This window comes from Astatotilapia calliptera, chromosome 1 (genome assembly GCF_964374335.1).
Source record: "Astatotilapia calliptera chromosome 1, fAstCal68.1, whole genome shotgun sequence".
Lineage (NCBI taxonomy): Eukaryota > Metazoa > Chordata > Actinopteri > Cichliformes > Cichlidae > Astatotilapia > Astatotilapia calliptera.
The window spans coordinates 29974718-30001823 of record NC_137422.1 but is presented as its reverse complement, the minus strand read 5'-3'; the positions used below and the strand labels follow the sequence as shown (position 1 = coordinate 30001823).

Genomic DNA, 27106 nt, shown 5'->3' with positions numbered 1-27106 from the left:
TTAAATGAATGCCTGATAGTGGCTGAACCATTTACTATATTGCCCGTAGTGATTTAAGATTTATGCAGTCATATTTAAAAACACAGACTATTAACAAATCGAAAGAAACACCAACATAAAGTGTCTCGAGTGTGTTGAGCCTCTGCTTCCTATCAGAACAGCTTCAACACATCTTAGTATCGATTCTCCAAGTCTGTGGAGATGAAGCATCATTCATCCAAAAGATGCTCCAAAATTTGTTGTTTTTATGATGGGCATGAAGAATAGGATAAAGGTTTTGTTCTGTTTAGCTTCTCAGCTGCTTAATATCACTAAAACTTCAAACATTTAAAATTTAATTTGTTGAAAAGTGCCAAAGAACAATCAACAGATTTTGGGTGTCAGTAAAGGTCAGATGGAGGGAGGTTCATGAGGTTTTTTCCTTTTTGTTCAAGCTAAATGTCACAAACTACCTATCCCTGGGCTTTACGCTGCCATAAAAGTAGTAACAATCCAGGTTAGCCAAGGTTACTATAGCTGAGTAAAAATAAATTAAAAATGAAAATAGGTGCAAAAACCTCTTTCAGTAAAATGAAATAACTCAATTCAAAACCAGACTTAGAAAAAATATAAAAATAAGATAAATGTATAGAAGACGTCTTCTGTCTGATGAGGCAGATGTTGTTGTTTTTGAGTCACCTACCCTCCGTATACCCTCCAAATTAACTAATTAACAAGACTAAAGTCGACACTAAAACAAAGCATTTTCAAAAAAAACCCAAAAAATTAAATGAGCAAATCCACTCAAACCGAAACTAATTTTTTTTTTCTTCCAAAAAGCAATTAAAATATGCAAAATGATAAGAATTCTGATTTTGATTAAATTGAATAGTTATACAGATTTGGTGCAATATGCTCATGTGTGTTAGATGACCTCTGCTGATCATAATAACTCAATTATTCTGTGAAAGATGTAGCTAATCTGTCTCAATCTTGATATTGTTTTCCTGAAGATTTCCTCTTACCGAACCAAATATCCTTATCAGACAAGTATCTGAAATACAGTACATCCATCTCACAAAGATATAAAAGGAGCGAGCAGCAGAAGCTTTCACACAGAAAGAGGGGAGCGAAAATGAAAACAACATTTATACTCAAGCTTTGAGCGGTGGAAAATCAGTAGCCTGTCTCATGACATTTCTGAGAACGTGGATATGAAATAGTGTTCAAATACCCTGTTAGCGTGGACCTCTGTTAGTGGTTATATAAATGATCTGATCTCTTCAGAAAGCCCCAGACAGAAAACAGCAGCATGGAAACAGTTTAAAGATAAAATCTCTGAGTGGATTTTATTGCAGGACTTAATTTAGTTTGATGTTAGCAAAGCAGATCTTTTCTCCTTTTAGCAGTGGGTTAAAAAACATGTTCTCTTCTCATCATTTGATCAGTGGGCATAGTGAGTTTAATGGTGACATTGTATTGTATAGAACCACATAATCTACTTGGCTGGTAGTTCCTTATTATGGTTAGAAACAGCACATTTAAGTGCTGTAAATCTTGTAATATAGCTTATATCGCTCGAGTCCCTTCATTTTTTTTTTAGTCCTAGTCGAATATTTGTGTCTTCGTTTTTTTAACTGAACCCAGACGTCCAAATGAGGTTGTCTGGACTCAGAGTTTGGATGACAAGCTTTTGACGAGTCATTGGTGAGACAGGGTAGAGCTGACATACCTCCACATCAAAAGAAGCCAGTCGAAGTGGTTCAGGCATCTGACTAGGATTCCTCCCGGGTGAGTTGTTTGGGTCATGTCCAACCGGGAGGAGACCTCTGGGCAGACCCAGGACACACTGGAGGGATGTTGCAGCTCTGCTGGGCTGGAAACATTGCGGTATCCCTCCATAACAGGTGGAAATGGTAGCTGGAGAGAAGTAGGTTTGGGCATCACTGCCCCTGTGACCTGGACCTTGGTGACGAGTAGAAGATGGGTGAATGTTTTTCTGCAAGTTCTAACAAATCTAAAGTCTCATTTTAATATTTTAACCCAGGATTTTGTACCAATCCACCATCTTTTAATAAAACGAATACCTTGTTGTGCCATATTTTGAATAATGTGCTGTTTCTTGATTAAGTCCTGTTCTTGTGGTCGTCCTCAGAACATTGAGCACAAGCTGGACCCTAAGACAAAAAACCTGCCTTACCTGCGAAATCCTGACATTTTGGTGGGCGAGAATGACCTCACAGCGCTCAGCTACCTCCACGAGCCAGCAGTGCTGCACAACCTCAAAGTCCGCTTCATCGACTCGAAGCTTATCTACACTTACTGCGGTAAGCAGGTGCTTCGTCTATCAAAGATGCCAGACTGTATGTTTGCAAGTTTAAAATTACAGCGTTAAGTAATGGTGTCATTGAAGGGATAAATATTGAATTGTCACAGAGTTCCTTTTTAAAGCTGAAAGTAATATAAGCTTTATTTCTCAGCTTATTTTAATCACCTTAATAATGGAAGATTTATTAATTTAAATAAACAAGCTTTGTCTGCCTTCAGCATTTTAGCTACTTTATTCCATTATCCTCACTGATAAACTCAAGACATGTTTGCTATTATTGTAAGACAAATTCAGTTCACATGAGATAAAAAGATAATTAACTATATTAATCATTTATCATCATAACAGCATAATTCCTCTTTATGTGGTCTTGCTGCTGTTCAGCTCATTCTTCCGTTTTTTTTTCTCCTCGCGTCGTAGGAATCGTGCTTGTGGCCATTAACCCGTACGAGACGCTGCCCATCTATGGAACAGATATCATCAACGCCTACAGCGGTCAGAACATGGGCGACATGGACCCACATATCTTCGCTGTAGCAGAGGAAGCTTACAAGCAGATGGCCAGGTTTGTCTGAGCATGTGTGTGTTACCTGAGCAGGCTTGGTTGAAGTCTCCCTGTTGCTCAGCCCTGCCTCTCTCATTAGAGTTTGTAGGTCAAAGCGGAGCCAGAAATAGCCACACGGTGGTCTCACTGACTCTCCCTCTCTTATTTTAATCACATGCGTAGCCCACAAAGACTCTCTGCAGGAGCCAACTAGTAGATCTTTGCACTCTCCTGGTGGGGGCTCATATCATTAACACATTGAATATTGACAGGATGTTGCACTAAGTTTACTCAGACCACAGGGCAGTGAAGGAGGGCCAGAGGCAGCAGCCACAAACATGTCCACTATCTCATGGTTGCAATCCTCTTTATATTATAATCATTAAATAATCATATGTTTATTGTAAACTAGGGTAAGTCTGTAGGTTAGTATTCTATTCAAGTTCTTATTCAAGTGAAATTTGCACAAAGCTTCAGAGTCCTAACTGATGCAATATGTTTGAGACTGATTGAAGTGAAACTAAATGTATGTAAACTCAAATCAGAGTGAAATTAAACTTCCCTTAAAGCCTGCAAAAAGGATAAACGGTGGCTGGAAGTGGAGTAGGATCTGCAACTGGAACTACAGAAGAAAGGTGATGCCTTAGGAAGTAGCAGTATGTAAGGATTATGTCTCATGCATAGAACAAGGAAAGTGACCTGCAGATACATTAAAGTGTACAGACCTGCGATGCTTGTTCTGTCAGCAGGCTGAAAAAGTATTGATGATGATAGCATGTGACACTTCCTATCTGGCTCCTGAAATTGTGTGTGTCACACTTTTAATTATGAAACTATATTTAATTTGGACTGAAAGCTGTAGCAATTTGCATCCAACTGTTTCCATTCTCTTAATTACACTGGTCTGCAAAAAAGAAATCAGCTGCATGGGATATTTTTGGTAAATTTGATGATTTTTAGGGTGCTGAATCCAAAAATGATCTCCATTTCCCTCCGTCATGTATTTTATTACAATTAACTATGCATAATCTTTCTTATAATTGAACAAAGAAGTAAAAAACCGATTCCTTTGTGATTATGTTTAACACTACATTTACTATTTTTGTCTGTGAAACCTTTTCTTCTTCTCTTCGATGCTCCTCTGAACACACTTTTGCTTCATTTCACTTGATTCTTGCTCTTAGAAATATTAAATTAATGTGAGAAATCATTATTGGATATGTTTTTTTTGACTCAAGTATAAGATACCCGATTTCAGTTTAAAAAGGGAATTGTATGCTTAATTAAACTAAAAATATGAGTTTTGCAAGAAAACCTGGAAAAATGGAATTTAAAAAATATTTCCTGGTTTCAGTGAGTAAAAATCTGAAACAGTCAAAAAATCCTGTGCAGTTATTTGGTTGCAGACCTGTGTTATCGTTTCATTTAGTGACATAAAAAAAACATCCATATGATCCCAACACTATATTGTAATCTACAAACTGGACTTTATCAGCATCGTTATGCATGAACTATAAAGGCTGTTTTGTTTCGTTTTTTAATTTCAGGGATGAGAGGAACCAGTCGATTATTGTAAGCGGGGAGTCTGGTGCAGGAAAGACGGTGTCAGCCAAATACGCCATGAGATACTTTGCTACGGTCAGCGGCTCAGCCAGTGAGGCCAATGTGGAGGAGAAAGTCTTGGCTTCCAACCCCATCATGGAGGTGAGGACTCGATCCTGATCGTTCACCTGTTTTCTATTTAATTAAATTCACTTTTGTTTATATAGTGGTGGTTCACAACACCAGTCATTTGACAGCATTTTACCTTGTAAGGTGAGGACTTTGTAATAGTAAGAAAATAAACACCATGATCAGATGATCCTTTGGGAGCAAGCACTTGGAGATGATGGGGAAGAAGAACTACTTAGACTTTGTTAAATAACTTAAACGTGACCTTGTCTAACCTGTATACTTAAAATTACAGATCAAAACACACGTTGTGCTTCGGCACTACAGTCTTACAAAGTTTAAGTTTATCGTTGGAAGCTAGGTTCCTTCCCCTTCATAACAAGAATTTTCCTGTTTAGATTATTCGAATCTTTGTCTCTCCAAAACTTTTTTTTTTTCAGGGATTAAAATTTTCCTTCAGATTGTTGTTGTCTGTCTGTGTTTCTACTGCAGTGAAGACCTGTGAAGCTTAGGCAAATTAGTCCTGACAGCTGTTTTTACGCACGTAACAGCCAGGTTGTATCTCGGCTGTCTGCGTCTGTCTTTTCTTTTCAGTCTGCATCAGAGCTTCAGGGCAGTGCGATGGCCGCACTTACACACATCAAGCATTGACAGCAGACTGGAAGAAGCCTTCTCTTCATTTAGAAAAAGCACCTTCCCTTGGGTATATGTGGAGATATGAATATGGTGTATTTATTAGTGATTTGTATCTATTTTATATGAATCACAAAAATAGTGTTTTATTTCTCTTATTTACTACTTCTTATATACTGTTCATTCACTTTCTTCCTCGGTCACCCACAGCCGTTTGTTGTCCCATTCTCTTTCACTCTCTTTGAACAGTAAGTTTAAAGCTGCCATCATTTTCCAATTTCAATTTTTACTTTTCATCTGTTTGTAATTTAAATGGTTGTCTTCAGCTGTAAGCCTCACCCAAACGTTTTTCTGGGCTACTTCCCAGAGTAGGTACGTCTTTCTCCCCTGAAAAAAGTCTTAGACAGAAGTCCTGTCAGGGAGGTTTTCACTGTGGTCACGCAAAAAAGAAAAATCCTCTTGTGGAAATTGTGGTGGAAAAGGGCCTCTCCTCTTCCTTGCTTTCATTCTTACTCGTCTTTACACACTATTTTGTTCTGTTTCTTCACCAGACTGTGGTCTCAGGCTGCTCTGTGCTGTGATAACACAGGTTTTATCCTTAAGTGTGCTTGTTTGTGTATTTGTTCCCATGGACTCATAAGTCCAGGAAGGTTGCAGAGCTCTTTTCTGCCCCTTATGCCACTCCTTTAACCCACCCCTTCCCCCACCTTATCCGTTCTTTCCTACCCGTCTGCTAACATCACTCTCCTCGACCACTGCTGCTCTCCCCTTCAGCCAATCAGGAACAGGCTGACAGAATGAATAGAGAGCTTTCTTCTTTTGCTGCGGTGATGTCACTTCAGCCTGGATGCAGAGTAGATTGTTGCATCGATTTCACAGAACCTGTGTGTGTTTGTTTGTGTTCGTGACAGAGGGAGAGTGTTTGAACGAGGTGTTTGTACGTGTTGGCTGATGCAGGCAGAAATTGGAATACCTGCTCTGATAAAAGTCCCTCTGTCTGCAGTGAAAGACTGTGTTTGACCTTAATTCAACAAGAACCCACAATTTAACTACATTTAACGGAGCTGGTTCTTAACTTTGTTTTGTCTCTGGGCAGCTTCAATGGTCTATTTACATCAATATGGCTGATTGAGAGCTTGATGTACTGTTTTGGTTTTAGAGTAAGATGAACATAATACAGAAACTTTGGTCTTTATGTGCAAGTTGTACATCAGCCTTTAGGATGAGAGAACTGACGTCGCCAGCAGTCAGATAGAGCCAGCTTAGCTGTTTCCTATCAGAAGGTAACAAAACCTGCCTACTGATTAACACCTGGTACAACTCATTGTGGCGTTATGGGGTAAAAAAAGAAAAGCAATATCAGTCAAAAGAAAAGAAGAGTTTAGATGCAAGAGCCTCTAAAAGCCGCCTCTGTGAAAACCTAGAAAATGTGTGTGCTAAATCCCACGCTGAGCCTCCTCCAAAACATGGTTTCCTGGCAGAAACCTCTCAAAGTCACTTCTGTTCATCACAAAAAAAGCTACATGTCCACAACACCACCAATCAGAAGACGCAAATCAGATCATCAACTCTGTAACATTCAGACGGATCAGTTCGCTGACACTGTCACAGTAATGTTGTTTTCCAGCTTCAGACATTACTTTGTACCTTAACTTACTTGACATGACAGCAGTTGCTTTTTTTGGAGTTATATGTGCACAACTGTAGAAAAGTGTCATTTAGCCTTTTAAGCCTAACACTATTTTTTAATGTACATATTTTCACCAGAATGTCATCTAAATGGAGTCATCTGCAGAACTGTGAGGCCAAAATGAAAACCTGAAAGAAGCTGTCAACAAGAGACACATAGGAGATGATGATGATAATAATAATACACCAGTTGTCAGCTTTTTGTGGAAATTGCTAGATAGTACCTCCTTTCCGATGATCACAAATATGTTGCAATACATAATTAATCAGGGATCAACATTCAGCCCTTACTGTACTTACTGGCCTCTTTAGTAATGATGCTGCGCTTAGGAACCATCAAAAGTGGTGGAGGATGCAGTTTTATAACAGGTATACTTTGCATCTAGTACTGGGTTCTCCAGGTTGTAAGATAAATGTGTTTTTTCCTGTTTTAACCACAGTAAAAATGACCGTTCACTCTGCTGTATATTTTCTTTTCTTGTGTTTCCTTGCTGCTCTAATATCTACCCAGTCAAACTCTGAGCACTCTTAACATGATTGGGGTTCTTCCACTATCCAAATGCACAGACTCTTTGCATTTACAGTGCGCGGACCAGTTGTGGTTATCTGCATAGCCTCTCCTAAAGACGCACTTTGTGATGATTGTTGGTTGTGTCTGTCTTCTCTTACCCAGGCCATCGGAAATGCAAAGACCACCAGAAATGACAACAGCAGTCGCTTTGGGAAATACATCGAGATCGGCTTTGACAACCGTTACCGTATCATCGGTGCCAACATGAGAACATATCTGCTGGAGAAATCGCGAGTGGTATTTCAGGTGAGTGCACAAGATAAGCCTATGCTGTGTTTGTTGTTCTGTGTACTGATTCGTTCCCTCATTACGTTTTTTTTCAGCAGTCACAAATTAATGCTCAAAAGTTAACCTTTAGACATTTTCAGTTTCTACTCTGAATTTCCTGAATGTTTTTGAGCATCACTTTTGCTTTGTTCTGCGTGAGCATCTTGTCGTTAGCTTGCTTCCTTAATATTAGGGGTGCTTTGGGGAAAAGCTTGTTGTCGGCCTTTACAGCATTATAATGAAAGCTGTTGCCCTGCTAGAGTTACAGCAACATTCTTCAGGTCATTCATAAGAAAACTGCACTGGCAGTAAAAAAGTCAGGCCCTTCAAAAAAACTCACTGGAAGGATTTTAATAATATCATCACTTGAGTAGTAAAGTCTCAATCATTGATCCTACAGCTTATGTAACATTAACCCTGCTGTAGTGATACAATGGGTAGACTGTGAAATGCTGTTACACAGGAGGATGGTACTCTTTGTAATGCAGTCACTCCTCAGCAGCTTGTGCTACGTAACATCATTAGTGGGGATCATGAAAAACTTGCCCTGTAAGTACAGAATAGGTATGCAACAATCATTTCCTCCTTCACAAAGACAAAGGAAACCAAGTAAACCCGTCCCTTTACTGCTCATCTGTCACACTGGGTGACAGCACGGCACTCCTTTCCTCCTTTCCTATTCCTTCCATCTCTTTGTCTGGGCTGGCTGACCACTGGGTTTGGAAACTGTGGAGTCCGATCAGATGAGCAGTGACCTTGCGCACAAAAGTCAAATCAGTTTTGTGTGAAGTTGACTTTTGTTGTGTATGTAAGCTTTGTAAGTTTGATGTTCATGGCAAAATCACAGTGCACACAGTGTAAGTGGTCTGAATTAAACTTCCAGACCACTTTTCACAAAATTCAAAATAGCAGCCATACTGGAACCTGTCTCAACATACCCGAGCAGATGATCCTGGACTAGAGATTGGCCAGCTCATTTCAAATAAGGATTTCATTTCATTTTTATGGGCACATTCAGGGAAATACTTCATAATACCTCATAAAAGTTTACTGAATACTGTCTTTAAATATTCTATAAATAGAGTTTTTCTCTTATATAAGCTGTTATCTTTCTTTCTTATGTATTTAGTGGGTGTGTTTTCTTACTGGAGAAACCTGTAGGGTGGCATCTAGATGATAAAAGAACAAGGACATTTATTGCCTGGAAAAAGAAACATTTTCTCTCTCTCTATCTCACTCACTCACTTTCCCTCTCTCTCACACGCGCACACACACACACACACACACACACACACACACACACACACACACACACACACACACAGTTATTATAGACAATGCTACTGAGGAATGAGGATGTTGGCAGAGAAACGTGATTACGTTCCTCACATTTGTCAAACTGTCAAACTGTATAATTGTAAAGCAGTATGTAAAGAAACAAGCAGCTGATTTTTCTTGTCCCATGAATGTTAGCTGTAAAAAAGTAAAAAAAAAACATATCTGAATGATGATTAACTAATTTAGTGAACATTAATATTAAACCATTTTATTCATTATTAATTAAGAAATATAATATCTTATTGATTAATCAGATATGATCTTTCTGCTTTCTTCCAGGCGGACGAGGAGAGAAATTATCATATCTTCTATCAGCTTTGTGCATCTGCACATCTGCCTGAGTTCAAGGCTCTGAAGCTAAGTAAGTCGGTCAGATACACGTTACACACACACACACACACACACACACACACACACACACACACACGTATATGTATATACATATATGTACAGTGGGGCAAAAAAGTATTTAGTCAGCCACCGATTGTGCAAGTTCCCCCACTTAAAATGATGACAGAGGTCAGTAATTTGCACCAGAGGTACACTTCAACTGTGAGAGACAGAATGTGAAAAAAAAAATCCATGAATCCACATGGTAGGATTTGTAAAGAATTTATTCGTAAATCAGGGTGGAAAATAAGTATTTGGTCAATAACAAAAATACAACTCAATACTTTGTAACATAACCTTTGTTGGCAATAACAGAGGTCAAACGTTTACTATAGGTCTTTACCAGGTTTGCACACACAGTAGCTGGTATTTTGGCCCATTCCTCCATGCAGATCTTCTCGAGAGCAGTGATGTTTTGGGGCTGTCGCCGAGCAACACGGACTTTCAACTCCCGCCACAGATTTTCTATGGGGTTGAGGTCTGGAGACTGGCTAGGCCACTCCAGGACTTTCAAATGCTTCTTACGGAGCCACTCCTTTGTTGCCCGGGCGGTGTGTTTTGGATCATTGTCATGTTGGAAGACCCAGCCTCGTTTCATCTTCAGAGTTCTCACTGATGGAAGGAGGTTTTGGCTCAAAATCTCAGGATACATGGCCCCATTCATTCTGTCCTTAACACGGATCAGTCGTCCTGTCCCCTTGGCAGAAAAACAGCCCCATAGCATGATGTTTCCACCCCCATGCTTCACAGTAGGTATGGTGATCTTGGGATGCAACTCAGTATTCGTCTTCCTCCAAACACGACGAGTTGAGTTTATACCAAAAAGTTCTACTTTGGTTTCATCTGACCACATGACATTCTCCCAATCCTCTGCTGTATCATCCATGTGCTCTCTGGCAAACTTCAGACGGGCCTGGACATGCACTGGCTTCAGCAGCGGAACACGTCTGGCACTGCGGGATTTGATTCCCTGCCGTTGTAGTGTGTTACTGATGGTGACCTTTGTTACTTTGGTCCCAGCTCTCTGCAGGTCATTCACCAGGTCCCCCCGTGTGGTTCTGGGATCTTTGCTCACCGTTCTCATGATCATTTTGACCCCACGGGATGAGATCTTGCGTGGAGCCCCAGATCGAGGGAGATTATCAGTGGTCTTGTATGTCTTCCATTTTCTGATGATTGCTCCCACAGTTGATTTTTTCACACCAAGCTGCTTGCCTATTGTAGATTCACTCTTCCCAGTCTGGTGCAGGTCTACAATACTTTTCCTGGTGTCCTTCGAAAGCTCTTTGGTCTTGGCCATGGCGGAGTTTGGAGTCTGACTGTTTGAGGCTGTGGACAGGTGTCTTTTATACAGATGATGAGTTCAAACAGGTGAACTCATAGGTACCATTCATACAGGTAACGAGTGGGGGACAGAAAAGCTTCTCACAGAAGACGTTACAGGTCTGTGAGAGCCAGAGATTTTCCTTGTTTGAGGTGACCAAATACTTATTTTCCACCCTGATTTACGAATAAATTCTTTACAAATCCTACCATGTGAATTCATGGATTTTTTTTTCACATTCTGTCTCTCACAGTTGAAGTGTACCTCTGGTGCAAATTACTGACCTCTGTCATCATTTTAAGTGGGGGGACTTGCACAATCGGTGGCTGACTAAATACTTTTTTGCCCCACTGTATACTGACAATGGAATTAAATACAAAAGCTCTAGCTGTAGAAGTGCTAAATTCATTTGCAGCACCTGAACACACATGGCTATTAATGAAATGCTTTAGAGGTTCAGACTTTATAAAAGTTGCCATCATGGTCTCACTCATTTTGAGAGCGCCAAACCAATGACCTGTATGAAAGATGGATGTATACAGGCCAAGAAGTATAGAAAGCTGTTGGTTTGCACTATACATTTTGGAGCCTCAACATCAGCATTTAACAATGTCAGTGTTTTTAAAGCCAGAAGGTTCCTAATTTAGACAAGAGGTTAGAGTGCTAATTTGCGAGCTAATGCTAGCTAGCTTGATTAGCAAGCTCATGAGCTGCATGAACTGCATGCAGTCACATAAATATATGCAAAGTAGTGCCAAGCAATAGAGTATTAAAAAAACAAGAATTTCACCAAAATGGAAACACAAACTTCTTGGATGGTCTGTATCACAAATCAAACCGTATTATTAGACAGACTGTGCCATTAAAAGCCCCAAAAGGCACCAATAGCACAAACAGAGAAGAGAAATCCAGTCCACTGTTCAGCCAGCACAGCTGAGGCCTAGAAGACAGCCAGGGGATACAGGAGTCTTGTGTTGTACATTTGCCAATCAAAGTGGCCACACCTCTTAATTAAATATAAATAAATAAATAAATTGCTCGCTGAAGGGGGAGACTATCCATAGAGACCGCAACTGTTTTCGTACCAGGGTGTAAGCATGTTTTTAAATGCTTTAATGTGGGGCAATTTAATATGGACGTCTGTGGGGATAAACTCACTTTTTAAAGCAGCCTTGAAGTGGAGGAAGCAGAGGAAATGCAGTTTATGGCACTTCAACGCTTCAGTGCTATTTTTTTTTTTTTCCAGCCCCAGAGGTTGTTACTTGTTTAGACCTCATGAAAAAAAACATTAAGTGCCACATAAGAGTGATCTTTTTCTTTTTCACTTCAATTTTAGGTGCAAATAGATTTCACAAGCAGTCCAGACCTCTAATATGAGTCATGCTGGTGGTGGCATCGGACTCCTGTAAATATGTTACAGAACAGAAAACTAGGAGAGGCAAAAAAAACGCTCCCTGTTCTAAGCACCGATCACCAGATGAGCACGTGCGTACACAGCTGGGATTCAACCCCAGACTACTCACTTCCTCCTCTGACCCTTTCAGCACATATACTACATTCTACTCGTAATCTGATGATGCCTAAAAAAGATCTTATGTTAGACAAAGTCATCATTTAAAAACGAGGCAAGAGGAGGCAAGTGCATAATTTACAATATGCTGAAAGGTTATTGGTTTTTTTGTTTTTTGTTTAAGGCTACGAAAGACCAGCTGTAACTAGAACTAACTTCCTTCCTCATTCGTCTGTTATATTTTTGTGAATGAAACTTACCCACAAATGGAACATAATGGTTAGACTTTCACTTTATGCTGTAAAGTGAAAGCATTTCATTAAAATGACTTAACAGACAGGGGGAATTTCCTTTCCCAAGTGTATTTATTTTTTCGGCTTGTGAGTCACTCTTGCTGTAGACAGTATGCCAGAACGGTGAAATCCATTGGCTCAAGAAGTCACTGACTTTGTAATGAGCAATAAAAATTAGGCTTAGATTGAAATTGCTTCTTGATTTTTATGTGTTTTAGAGCATTAAAAAAAAAATGAAACGACAAATGCAAAGCATCCTGCCCAAAGATCTAGATCTCGTTTAGATATATATAGGTTCAGGTTAGTGTAATGGTCTGGCACTAGTATGATTGGACAAGCAGTTGATGAGATGAGTGAAACACACATAGATGGACAGTCAGAGATTTCTCTAAATTATTAGTAAGATATCAGCTTAGATGCATCAGGCAAAGTTCCTGCTGTAGGAACTGAACTGTGACTCATTGATTCTCTGGTTCATCAGGCTCCCTTATAGAGCGCTCCCACTGTGGACCTGCACCTGCTCATCCTAGTCATGGACACACACTCTCTGCTGGCACCGCCATTTACTGCCACTCACTTGGCACTCTTTCTATCTCCTACACACACACACACACACACACACACACACACACACACACACACACACACACACACACACACACACACACACACACACGCACGCAGCTGCTGTCTTTTCCTCTCCTGCTAACTTCCTGGCTCAGTTAATGGAGTGGTTGTCACAGTCATGTCACTGACTCTTGTTGCCAGGCAACAGACCATGCCCTAATTCGGTGTTAAGTGTGTATAAAGAAACCGATTGTAAGAAAGTTGGGCTCATACGCAGAAGAAGCGTTCTTGATTTTGTTTATTTCTGAGAACTGAGAGTTTTCCACGTTATCAGTCTCCTGAGCTGACAGTGAACAAACACCCAGCATCACTCTGAGTGAGTCAGTGTCACAGAATAAAAACAGATTATGATCATTTCTACCTAAACTCAGGAAGATACAGTGAATAAGTTGTTAATAACAATGAAACAAAAACAGAAAACTTCAGCTCAGCAGAATATGACGTATTACCTTAAATAGAGACCAGGGCCTTTAGAAAGTAGAAGTAGTAGGGCCTGTAGAAAATCTTCTGAAATCTGACCATGAGATTCGTTTGATGACCACAATTTTGTGTCCTTGTTTTATTTGATCCTTCAGTTCAGCAAACCAGGATTGCAGCTCTGGTTAGTTGCAAGGTTGCACGTTGAGTTCATTCTGGACACAATGTCGCAGCATATGATTGTAATACACACCTTCCTAGTTAGTGGCTGAGGTTTTAGTAGCACACGTGTCCAAGTAGCACAATGTAAGACTCACTGTTCCATGTTTGCCCCTCTGTGTCTCTATTCAGGCAGTGCAAATGACTTCCTGTACACGAGGCAGGGCCGCAGCCCCGTTATCGACGGAGTGGATGACACCAAGGAGCTTTGCACCACACGCAATGCTTTTTCCTTGCTGGGTAACTCACACACCTAAAAAATACACGCAGGTTGAAATCTGTATGGAAAAAATGGAAGTAAAAACCTAGGGATGTGTTTGTGTGTCCTCTGCAGGTATTAATGAGTCCTATCAGATGGGTTTGTTCCAGGTTTTGGCTGCCATTCTTCATCTGGGAAATGTGGAGATTAAGGACAGAGATGCAGACAGCAGCGTTATTCCTGTGAGGATACTCTTCATACTGCATAAAGAAAAGGGGGAGCGTATCACTGGGCTGTTGCATAAATAAGTGTCGTAATTAGGAGGGACTTTCTCAGTTCAGCTCCACTTTAGATCAAAGTGGACTGTATGTGGCCCTTGATGTAAAATGAGTTTTGCATCCCTGATCAAACTTAATGATGTAGGTCATTCCTTAAAGAATGCCTTGAAAACAGAAGAATCCTTCATACTTGTGCTTTAAATCCCCCGGTAGGAACTCTGAACATGGTAATGCCAGCCAGTTTGTTCTGAATTTCAATTTTAGGGGTTTTTCAAAAGCTTGCTTGCTTATACCTGTAGGTACCTTGTATTCACAGTTTGCGTATTCATGAGCCTATCACGTGCTTACAAGCTAAGAAGCTTTAAAATTAGTAAATAGGTAGAGGCAGAAATGAGGCTGCAGCTTTAGTTGTTTGGATTAATTCCACTGGGATCTATTTGTTCTTTTGTTTTAGAATTTTTTAATAAAAGCCACTTTTTTCCCCACTTATTCCTCCCTAAAGATGCATTTAGTGGCCCCACATCATATCCATCTGTGATGTGGAGCCACATCATAGATGGATCACTTTTGTGTTGGATAGTGGAGATAAAAACTTCTTCTTTCTGATGTAGCCCAACAACCGTCACCTGATGGCGTTTTGCGAGCTGGTGGGCGTGACCTACCAGGATATGTCCCAGTGGCTGTGCCACAGGAAGCTGAAGACGGCCACAGAGACGTATATCAAGCCCCTCCCTCGTCTGCAGGCCACGAATGCCCGTGATGCCCTGTCCAAACATATCTACGCCAAGCTCTTCAACTGGATTGTGGAGCACGTCAACAAGGCTCTGGTGACAAATGTTAAACAGCACTCCTTCATCGGAGTCCTCGACATCTACGGGTATGTCTGTGTAGTACTTTCAAAGTATGTAGTAGTTACAAAGGGGTAGCTAATCAGTCTGAGCTTTTTAGCATCATTCTTTCGCTGGATTTGTCTGAGTTTGCTCATCAAATTAAAACACAGCAGTGAAAAAGTGTGTTTCAGGTCATTAACATCACTCTTGTTCTTCACAAGGTTTGAGACATTTGAAATCAACAGCTTTGAGCAGTTCTGTATCAACTACGCTAATGAGAAGCTGCAGCAACAGTTCAACATGGTAAGCAGCAGCAAAAAGCAAACGATCAATAGCTGCCCTCAATCAAAACGTGGCAGTTCACAAACTTCAAAAGCATGTCAGTGGTGGTTCTGAACAAAATATGCAAATTCCATGAAAAACCTCAGAGTTTAAAAATAGAACTAAATAATGGACAATTTACATGAAAAAAATCAATGTAAATAATTTATAAAGAGCAGCATAACTCTTGTTAGGCCACTCCTTATATTTAAAGGTTGTAAATACTAATAAAGTTAAATACCTAACTGTGTGTTTCTGTCTGCACAGCATGTGTTCAAACTGGAGCAGGAGGAGTACATGAAGGAGCAGATCCCCTGGACTCTGATCGACTTCTATGACAATCAGCCGTGCATCAACCTCATAGAAGCTAAGATGGGCATCCTGGACCTGTTGGACGAGGAGTGCAGGGTATGTCTTATTTTACCCGACAAATAGTGTATGCAGAACGGGCACAACATTGAAATACTTGGTTGCAGTTTCTTAGGTTCGAGCTAATTCGATTTGTAGAGTTCCTGCTAGTTCTGTGAGAAGTAAATCATGGGAGTTGAATCTGTGGGCTAGGTCTGATGATAATCCCTCCCTTAGCCACTGAACTCTGAACCTAGCAATTCTGTGGTCCCATGCTGGTGCTAGTTTGTACAGGTGTCAGTGTTTTATTTGTAGAAATGCATGGCACTGGTTCTAGATTAGCACTGCGTGGGTGAATACAGGGTAATTGTTGTGTTCCCGAGCAGTTTCTGTGGACTGGCTTGTGCATCATCCTAATACAGCAATGCTGTGGTTGGTGCTACATGTTACTTTAACAGCAGTTTTCCCAGCAGAGCGTTTCATTTTTACAAGGCGATCAATCTTGTTTACTACACCGATTGATTACTTCACCGGTGTATTTCAGATCAGTTATATCACGGTCAGCGATTCTGTTGCTTAGGTTGCATCATTCTTCACGTTTGTCTTCTATTTGAGCAGTTTGCTCTTCATGCAAAAGTTTTTAAGAACCGACTTTCTCCAACTACATATCTTAAAGAAAAAGAAAGGAATTACATTACATAAGTTACTTACATAAACTTTCTCATGAATATAAACAAGCAAAATAAAGTAAACTGAGCCTATGCTGCATGTTAAGCAGAGGCCTGTGGGTTTCTTCATTCACACCCACATTCTGCTTTCCATTTTTTGACGTCAGCCTGCAGCTTGTCATTGCCTCCCACCACACACAAGGCTAAAGTCACCAATACCTAAAACTGAGAAACCCAAAGCTAAATATTAACCACAGCTCTCTTTTTCTTCTTTCTCACTGTGAAACTAAACAAGAGGCGGACGTGAGGTTGTTTTTAGTTTATGTTCATTCATGTTAGTAAGACTGGAATGAAATATTGAGCGTGTATGAAATAAACAGAATTGAGCTTTGTTTTAGTTAATGCTGTGGCAGCTGTGATATTAAAGGCTCCAGTTTCTTGTCCTGTGTCTGTTGAGCTTATCTCTCTGTCGCTCTCAAACTCTGCAAGGTCATTTTACAGGTTGTTGACATTTGAGGTGGGAACGCATTTCTTACATTATGGCAAGGACGTATGTTTGTCAGTATGCAATGAATGACAAGAAAAAGTTCAATCAAACAACTGAAATAAACATTGTAATTTCTGAAAAGATGAAAATGCATTATTCATGGTTTCTTTTTTTCTGTAACAGATGCCTAAAGGTTCGGATGACTCCTGGGCTCAAAAGCTGTACAACACCCACCTAAAGACTTGTTCCCTGTTTGAGAAGCCTCGCATGTCCAACCGCGCCTTCATCATCCAACATTTTGCAGACAAGGTGGGTCTGTCAGACTGTATGCTTTGTGTTTCCACACTGTTACATATTAGGTTGTTACATTTCTTTTTCTTTTTTCTTTTTTTTTGTATCATAAGTGTTTGTGTACATTTAAAAAGGTTGATTTAAAAGATTTAACAGCATGAGGGAACAGATTAACTGCACGTGTGAGGTATTTTTAGGGTAGGAAGATGGACTATTTAAAAAAAAATAAAAAATAAAAAATAATCGGTGCTCTAACGTAAATGAGCATTTTAGCAATGACATGTTCGTGTAGTGGTGTAATAATAATTTTTTTTTGTCCTCTGAGATGCTGTGTGACAAAGCATTAATTTTCATTTCTGTTTTTACAGCTTCACTATAAGGTTACTGAGAAAGCGGATTAAAAGACCAAATGATGTTATATTAGGATACCTAGAGCCATATAAGTCTAAGGATTTCCAATATTTATACTTTTTGTATTAGATGAAATGTGCTTTCACTGTAGTTCAGTTTGACTCATTACCAAGAGGAAAAATACATCCTATAGCTTAAGTTCTTACAGGAGTAACTCGGGCTGAACAGATCCAACAAATAAAATAATTTTATAATAATTATTAGATATTATAAAATCTCTTACCATAATTATGACACACAACTCTACATATCAGTGTCACCACATGATCATAGAGCTTGAATAAGTCTGTATAGCTGGAGTTTCTAAAAGAGGTTCTAAAAAAATGGTTACATTTTTAAATCAGGCCAGAATAATTGTGGAACAACGCATTTTCAACAGACCAGACAAAGTCTATTACCATTTAAAAAAAACAACAAAAATTAAAATATTCCTCTCTAAAGCATATACAGAAAAACTTTATGCGTCTCCTAAGACAGATTTAAAACATTTTCACTAAGCACTAAATGATCTCCGACGACATTACACTTCAAACATACTTTACAAAACATGTGGAACTCTCGCGTCACCAGGAAGAGGTCACCTATGTCGCTCCCAGAATCATAGCAAACCAAAATAAAATGAATAAGTTTGGAGTGCTTCTTCAGTACATTTATGTCTTGCATGATTTTTTTTCCTTCTCTCTCCTTCTCTTTTCTTCCCTCTGTAAAGCATTGCCTTGTGTTTGAACAGTGCTATACAAATACATTTGATTTGATAAACTTAGTGCATTGTGTAAGTCAACGAGGAACACAAGACTAATGCTGACAAGTGATTTGAGATGTTGACACGAGTGATTAAACAGTAGACAAAATTACAAACAATGCAAACTTATAGGTTTGATTTCTGGCATGTAAAGGACAAATGCACATCATTGTATCCAGATACTCCTCGCTCCCTGTATTATAAAACTCTTAGCTTATGGTAATCATCTGTGTCTTTTAATATCTTTTTTTGAGCTACCCGTTTCTTGTCAGACACACATGTACACTGTTACTCCATGTCATTATTCTCACCGCATTCAAAAACAATAATATATAGAAAAAATCTATTAAAGCAAAAATAATTAAAGGCTGAAAATTTTGAGAATGTCTTTCCATCAGCTTCACCCACTCACATGTACATTTTAATAGCTTTTTTGTTCTATTTCTATTTATTGATGCTAGTGTCATTCATGATGATTAACTGAATAGCTCAGTTTCCCTGTTGAGCGCCACTTAAGCAGTAAAAGACTGTGACTTGCTGACTTGCACTTGACCCATGATGCAGCCTTCCCTGCTTCCCTTACAACCGTTCATTAAAGGTGTCCTCTATGTGTGCTGAGTTTTGTAAACTGGACCATTTTCTCAGTATGTGGGTTGGAAATGCTGTGCAGTGCCACATAAAGTGGGGCACCCGCTCGTCCTAAGTGTAACACAAGCTTTGCTGTGTCGTTGGGCAGGTGGAGTACCAGTGTGACGGCTTCCTGGAAAAGAACAAGGACACGGTGAATGAAGAGCAAATCAATGTGATGAAAGCCAGCAAGGTGAGACGCACAAACACCAACAATGAAAATATGTTTTGTTGTATGTAATCAGCCAAATGTAAGCCTTTAAAACACATTGGACTTCAAGAACTGTGAAGCATCCACTGACATGTACGTCTGCTGCTCCTGCAGAGATGTGCCACCTGGTCTCTGTGTGGAAAAAATAGAAAGTTGTTTATTGGCCAAACATGCTGTTCAACTTAACGTATACGGGGAACAGCGCCCTCTACTGGTGAAGAGGATAGTGACACTAGCAGAGATAAATTCTCAGTTGTGTAGGTTTTTACTTGCATGTGGCACAAAAAAGCTAAATGTGTGCCACACATTTATCCTGAATGCAGGATAGATTCAAGTTTGACACATGAAAGACCTTTCTGCAACTTTATACCTGAGTTAAGGACTTCAGTTAAATGTAAGTATATGTTATAGTAGATCACAAAACCTTATATATGCAGCAGTACTCAGAGACCCAGTTTTTCTACACACATAGCTGCAAGTCCAAGTTAGTTAGATCGCAGCTGAATTAACGTCACGTGTGTGTTTGTGTGTGTGCGTGTTTTGGTCTTGGCTGGAGATCACTGTGTAAAACCCTGTTGGGTTAAAAGGGGCCTAAGCCTTTAAATCCTCTTCGCTGTTTTGGCTACACACACACACACACACACACACACACACACACACACACACGTACGCACAGAAACACACACGCAGACTTTATTGAAGTGTGTTTGTTTAAAATTCTCACAGTGACCTTCGGCTGTTCCTTTATAGACCTTTTCAGCAAAGCCAGAAGTGGGTAAGGGTTGAAATATAGATATAGTCCGCTCTAACATCTAACAAGACCTTTTCACTCTCACACACAGATGTGTATTCTTATAGTTGCAATGGAAATCAGAGGCATTAAAGCAATTGGGGTTTACCTTTTAATGAGATTTAGTCAAATTAAGGTTCTCTGCCAAGCTTATCCCATCATTCTTAATGTTTCTGTGTGTGCGTGTTTGTTTTTACTGAGCTAATACTTAATATGAATAATACGGTAATACATATTTATAATATTGCAATTAACTAAGGAACAGCCTTCTATTCATCTGTAATATTGTCTGTATCTGCGTCTAAAACCAGCTCTTAAACCAGCCCTCAACAGCCAGTAAAACTGAAGTGATTCATAAACATTTAGCTGCTAGCTGTTTGTGTAGTTTAACGCATTAACAGATAAAGTATCATAAAGACTCTGAAGAATCTGCATTTCTGCTTTAGGTCTCTCATCCAGAAATGCACTCCGGCACACTGAATGCCATCTCCTCTCCAATCTTTCAGAAGATTTCAGGCTCTTCAACTCTTAAGCATAAATTCCTAAATTATTATGGCCTGTGTCTTACTCTCTATTTTTATTGTTTTGTCGGTATTGACAAAGTTTTGATTAAAAAAAATTAATGAATTCAAAAATTGGATGTTGTTCTACAACAAACGGTTGAGAACAGTTGAGAAACGTGTGCGCACAGCATCAGATAAGCAGCGTTTGGGAAAACGTCACTTTTTCTTCTTTCTCACTGTGATGGGGAAGCCAGTTTCACGTTACATTTGTTTGCAATTTTTTTTAAAAGGTGTCATCTCTTAAACTTTCATTTTCCAAGCAACCCAAATGAGATGTCTTTGCAGGAATTGGGTCTGAATGCAGCCACCTTTCAACCACAGATGTGTTTTATACTGCATGTCTGCTGGATGTCAATGAAAATGTTTTCGTTTTGTTTGTTTTTTAAATCACGGTTCCTTCCATCCATTTCAGCTTCATTTGTCTTCCTGGTTTTCTTTTCCTTTTCATTTGAATCATAATTGTGTGTGATTGCTTTGGATGGGGGAAGATCGTGATTTAGAAACTGACCTTTAGGATTTTTTGACATTTGGCTTTCCTTTTTAACCTTTCATTGTGGGTTTTTTTTTTTGTTTTTTGTTTTTTTGTAATTGTGTCTCCATATGTTGTCCATGTATGTTTGGTTCTGTCCTCATCATGACAACCTTCACTGCCAGCAGAAGGTAAACACAAGCGTTCTTACAACGCTAGTCTGCCTGTAGCTCTTCATTTAGCTTTAGCTTTTTCCTTTGACTTTCCTCCTTCTTTGTCTCTGTCTGTGAGTTAATACACTCTAACAGCACTGAGGAGATTTGAGTTTTGTGTATGCCTTTGTTTGCTGCATGGAAAGCACTAAAAGGGGGGATTCAACATTGAAAATAAAGGGATGAAGAAAGGAAAGTATTTTTATCTGAGAGCGAACAGCACGTAAAGCCTTTGTGGATGTGGCTGTCCTGCTTAATGATGCTAGTTAGAAGCAGCATGGCACTGCAGCGACACATAACACAGCATCCTTCTCATATAACCTTCATGTCATATGGAACATGACATGTTTGTGATATTATTTCATGGCATAATGATGCCGTACACTCATATATGGCCACTGCATACTGTCATATATGACAAAACTTAACCTTTTAATTACATTTGTTTGTAAAGCATTGTAACAACTCTGACTGTGACTGAATTTAACAAAACTTATTAACAAATTAACCAATCTTTTTGCTCTTCTACTTAAACTCTCAAACTGCGTTCGAGCTGTTTTGTTTTGGTTGTTTTGTCCGTAGAAGTTTTAATTAATTAACTCACTCTGATGTCTCCACACTGCATTTGTAAATTGAAAACATACAAGTTCAATTCCAAAAAAAGTCGTAAATAAAAAATGAATGTAATCATTTGCAAATCTCATAAACCCATTTTTTAATCAGCCAAAACATATCAAATGTGCCAGTATAAGAAAAAAACAAAGTTTACCACAACGGTCTGTAAGCGTCTGCAAGTCCAGGGTCTTCTTTGGTGTATTTTACACTTAATAATGCTCAAAGTGTTTTCAGTTGGTGAAAGCTCTGCACTGCAGCCAGGCCAGTTCAGCACCAGGACTCTTCTACTACGAAGCCATGCTGTTGTAATAACTGTGTAATATGTGGTTTAGCATCAGCTTGCAAAAATATGCAAGGCCTTCCCTGAAAAAGATATCATCTGCATGGGAGCATATGTTGCTCTAAAATGTGTATAAACCTTTCAGCACTGATGGTGCCTTTCCACATGTGCAAGCTGCTAATTTCACTGGCTGTACCGCACCTTCATATTATCAGGGGGTGCTGAATAAGTAAGATGGCACGTCTCCTTTTTAGTTCGGACCGCAGACCAGTTTTCCACTTTGCCTCAGCCCATTTCAAATTAGCTTCGGCCCAAAGAAGACGGTGGACTTTATGGATCGTGTTCACATACAGCTCCTTCTTTGCATTATGGAGCTTTATGGATATCGCAGATTTCTGGATGTGTTCCCGAGCCCATGCATTGATTTCGTGAGAGAATCATGCATGATTTTAATGCAGTGCCGCCATAAGCATCCAGTATTGATATTTCTGGCTTTGTCCCTTGTGATTTCTTCAGATGAATTACTTGATATTATGTACTGTAGATGATGAGATATTCAGTATCTTATGTTGGGGAGCATTATTCTGAAATTCTTCCAGAATTTGTAGAAGCATTTTTTTGGTAGAGTGGTGAGCCTCTGGCCGCTTTTACTTCTGAGAAACACTGCCTCTCTAAGATGCTCATTTTGTTAAATACCTAACCGCGTTGCTGATCTGATGCCAGTTAACCTGATTGTTATTATCCTCCAGCTGTTTCTTTTTAGTACCACTTTACTTAACGGCCTTTTGCTGCACTGCTTCCAACTAGGGCTGCCACAAACTATTATTTTGATAGTCGACTAGTCACCGATTATTTTTGTGATTAGTCGACTAATCAGATCATCATCCATTGGACGCAAAACTACAGCTTATTGCACCAGCAGCATCTGCTCTTATATAACTATCATTAGCTTACAGCTTTAAGTGTTTAAGGTCTGTGCTAACTAAAAATAAAGACAAGATGATAGTTTATTAAATTTTAATGAAATTTGCGGATTGTTTCGGTGAAGTTTAATAAACTCCTTGCTATCTAAAATATAACAGGACACTGGAGTATATTCTGGAGCATCTCACACTTCTGATAATCAGTTGTCTGCTTGATGTTTATTCAGCTGTGTAAAAACTATAACTTTAATCTCAGACAAACTGATTTACTCAGGAACAAATAAAATACTAAAAAAAAAAAGCCAAACAATAACATTTTAAGTTATCTAAGTGACTCATATATATTTAACCTGAGTAGCGAAAGACGGCGGTGGGTTTGAAAACGATTTGCGGGGAGTCCGGTGTTCTCACGGCGCTAGTGAGCCTAGCCCCCGGCTCGCTAACGAGCTAGTGGGTAACAGATGTCTCCGAAAACGTCGGAGCGCTTTTGAAAATATGTGGTGTCCTGATAAACTGAGCAGATATTTGAGGTTTACACAGCTACATTCTCGCCTGAAAATATGTTAAACGTTTATTTTGTGACCCAGAAAGAATAATAAGAGTAACATTAAAACTAACCAGCTGCCGCCATTGTTGGAAACTGCGCTGGGCCGCGCTATGAATTCTGGGACACAGCTGCTTCTTCTTCTTCTTCTTCGGGGTTTAACGGTAGCTGACATCCTTGTACATGCAATGCTGCCATCTTCTGTTTCAGTCCGTTATTACACTCTTAAATCCTGCCACTTATTCCTGCGTCTTTTGTGATCTTACAAAGCTTCAAACGACACGTCGACTATTAAATCAGTCGTCGACGATTTTGATAGTCGACGTAATCGTGACTAGTCGACAAATCGTGGCAGCCCTACTTCCAACCTTTTATAGACGTGTTGCTGCCATCAAATTCAAAATGAGCCAATGTTTTTTCACGATATAGTAAAATCTCTCAGATATCTAAACACTTGATACGTTTGATATGTTCTGTTGTTAGTAAAATATGGGTTTATGAGATTTGCAAACACAGTGTCCAAACATTTTTCGGTTTTACAGTAAGTGCTCATAGTGATGGTTTTCAGTGTCGCAAAAATAGAGCTGCTGTCCTGCTTTGTAAGCCAGTATGCACTGCACGGTAAGTAAGAAAAATCAGAACGCATGGCGGCATAAAAAAAATAATTTGTGATTTGTAGGAGTTGAACTAAAGCCTAATTACTGAAACAAAATGAAATATCAGTAAGTCAGAATTATCTGCAGTGTGTGATGCCATGCACAAATGTAGGAATGATGCATCATTGCAGGCACCGTGTTCCTCAGGGGCAGCTGGACCTCCTAAAGTACGTTTGTCTATGGAGGCAAAGGCAGAGGCTGTTTGGTTTGTTTTAAATAGTAGACGTGCGTTTACAATATTGGACACTGCTAAATTAGAATGACCCAAATGCTTATGTTAGATATAAGCCTTTGTTTATGAACTTTAAGTCATCTAAAAAGAAGGATTGCATATTGTGATATATTAAATTAAACATATTGGGGACAGTAAGATTTCAGACGGTAAGATAAGTTCTCACATGTTCAACCTTTATTATCTGTGTTTTTATTTATTTATTTATTTATTATTTCCACTGGGACATTGAAAAGCAGCAGAAAAGCGTGGTATTGTTTATAAAACCACATCACAACCAGTAATCAGAATCCCTGAGCAATATGGCAGCAGCAGAGATGCATCTTATCGTTTAGGATTCATGTCGCTATCAGCTGGTAACTATGAGTGGGCTGTTGTTTTTAGTTTAACCTGCTGGTGGAGCTGTTCCAGGACGAGGAAAAGGCAACCAGCCCCACTGGTCAGGTCCAGGGAACCGGGGGCCGCACCCGTCTCAGCATCAAACCCGACAAGAGCCGGGACACGAGCAGCAAAGAGCACAAGAAGACTGTCGGCTGTCAGGTGCCTGTCTCACTCTTAGCTGGACTTGTGTAACTTAGACACTCTGTGTGGTTTTTATGTGGGTGTCTGTGGGCATTAGGCGTGGACACGTAAGTTTGTGAATGCGATAACTCCAGAACGAGGTGACGTAAGAGTTTCAAGTTGTTATCATAGACGTATCTACTAGGAGATGGAGGCGAAGCACAAGCATTTGCCAGTATTTTATCTTTCTTATGAGTTTATTTTGGGAAATCTGAAGCCTGTTAATTGTGACTCAATGAACTTTAAAGACTTTCATCTTAATTTTACAAAAGGGATTTAGGTCATGATGATGATGGTGATCCTCTCTTGTAGTTTCGTAACTCTCTACAAAAGCTGATGGACACTTTGAACGCGACCACTCCTCACTACGTACGCTGTATCAAACCCAATGACTTCAAGTTGGCCTTCTCGTGAGTTTCAGCGTTGTTTTATAATCTGCTGTTTTTGTAGGAAGATTTATCTCTTTTTCAAGTTCTCTGTTTACATTTTAGACACCAGTAACACTGCGTGTTTATGCAGTGTTTTATTGTACAAAACTGTGTATACGTGATTCACATTGGCTGTGGTTATTCGATATCGGCAGGTTTGATCCCAAACGTGCGGTGCAGCAGCTCAGAGCCTGCGGCGTCCTGGAAACCATCCGGATCTCTGCTGCAGGTTTCCCATCGAGGTACTGATGCACCCCAGCAACACTGTGACTGGCTCACACTGTAAACGTCTAATTATTTAATGTGTGTTCATATAGAAGAAATATAACATTTGCATAGCAGAAGGCCAGTGCAAGCAGTTGGATCAGCTGAAGTGATGAGTACTGAATTAACTCACTCAAATAGACATAGACACGGTGAAGAGGCTCAAAAATGCTGTCACTGCTCATCTCACCGTGAGCTTCCCCAGTATGTGCACAGTTCTTACTTTCCCCAGAAAATCCAGGAGACGTGTAGAGGTAATAATAAAGGTTGAAAAGCCAAATCAAAACCAAAACATAGTGTATTAAATACATTTTAAAGTAAAGAGACGACTATACAACGAACAGCAAAACGTCACACACCCAGCACTACTGAATAAATTGTTTTACATATGAAAATGTAGACAGTTTAGTACCATCTCCCTCAATGTGATGCTCAATGCAAAAAAAAAATTCAAAATAACTTCTTAGATCAAAGAGTCTGCCGTCCAAAACTCCAAATACTTGAATCTTTCCAGCTTTTGGTGTTTAAAGTATTTCAGAGGAAAATTTGATAAATTGAAAGGATCAGATTGTAAGCATCTGTGTTTGTTTGTCAGATGGACGTATCAGGAGTTCTTCAGCCGTTACCGAGTGCTGATGAAGCAGAAGGACGTCCTCGCTGACAAAAAGTTGACCTGCAAGAACGTTCTGGAAAAATTAGTGCAGGTCAGATAGTTGGTCCCTTGCTTCATTTTACAGTTCTGTGTTATAAAACAACAGATTAAAACAACTTTTAAATCATGACTGAGTTCGTTTCACCTCTGATCACTGCTTCTTTTGTCCCTCAGGATCAGGATAAATATCAGTTTGGCAAGACTAAGATCTTCTTCAGAGCCGGTCAGGTGGCTTACTTGGAGAAACTGAGGGCAGACAAGCTGCGTGCCGCCTGTATCCGCATCCAAAAAACCATCCGCTGCTGGTTGGCACGCAAGAAGTACCTGCGCAAGCGCAGTGCTGCCATTACCATACAAAGGTTCACCAGAGGATACCAGGCCCGCTGGTGAGAACTGTGGCACTTAACATTTTATCCAGCTAAAAACTACAGGTGTGCAGAATTTGAATCCTGACTCTTGCTTCTCCTCAGCCTGGCCAAGTTCTTGCGCCGCACTCAGGCAGCCACTATCATCCAGAAGTACCAGAGGATGTACGTGGAGAGGAAACGCTACAAGCAGAAGCAGGCAGCCGCTCTGGCCATGCAAACCATCCTCAGAGCTTACATGGCCCGGCAGAAGTATCAGGCGGTGAGTCATGAAAACACTCCTGTTTTTAATATTATATTCTGTTATTCTATGTTTGCACAGTTTTCAGTGGACAGAA

General features: G+C 39.8%; 1 protein-coding gene across 4 annotated transcripts in view; it reads left to right on the top strand.

Moving 5' to 3' along the window:
* Window positions 1-27106, top strand: part of myo5aa (myosin VAa) — a 61978-nt gene that overhangs the window by 16678 nt on the left and 18194 nt on the right. For all 4 annotated transcript variants that reach the window (XM_080303451.1, XM_080303445.1, XM_080303442.1 and 1 more), the window contains exons 3-20: window positions 2135-2306; window positions 2729-2873; window positions 4400-4556; window positions 7519-7662; window positions 9301-9382; window positions 13934-14041; window positions 14136-14242; window positions 14890-15155; window positions 15330-15411; window positions 15697-15837; window positions 17116-17241; window positions 19113-19196; window positions 24883-25038; window positions 25372-25469; window positions 25643-25729; window positions 26347-26455; window positions 26578-26789; window positions 26874-27030. In XM_080303451.1, coding sequence (XP_080159577.1) covers window positions 2135-2306; window positions 2729-2873; window positions 4400-4556; window positions 7519-7662; window positions 9301-9382; window positions 13934-14041; window positions 14136-14242; window positions 14890-15155; window positions 15330-15411; window positions 15697-15837; window positions 17116-17241; window positions 19113-19196; window positions 24883-25038; window positions 25372-25469; window positions 25643-25729; window positions 26347-26455; window positions 26578-26789; window positions 26874-27030 — 2433 coding nt within the window. The remainder of the gene's footprint in view (window positions 1-2134; window positions 2307-2728; window positions 2874-4399; window positions 4557-7518; window positions 7663-9300; window positions 9383-13933; window positions 14042-14135; window positions 14243-14889; window positions 15156-15329; window positions 15412-15696; window positions 15838-17115; window positions 17242-19112; window positions 19197-24882; window positions 25039-25371; window positions 25470-25642; window positions 25730-26346; window positions 26456-26577; window positions 26790-26873; window positions 27031-27106) is intronic.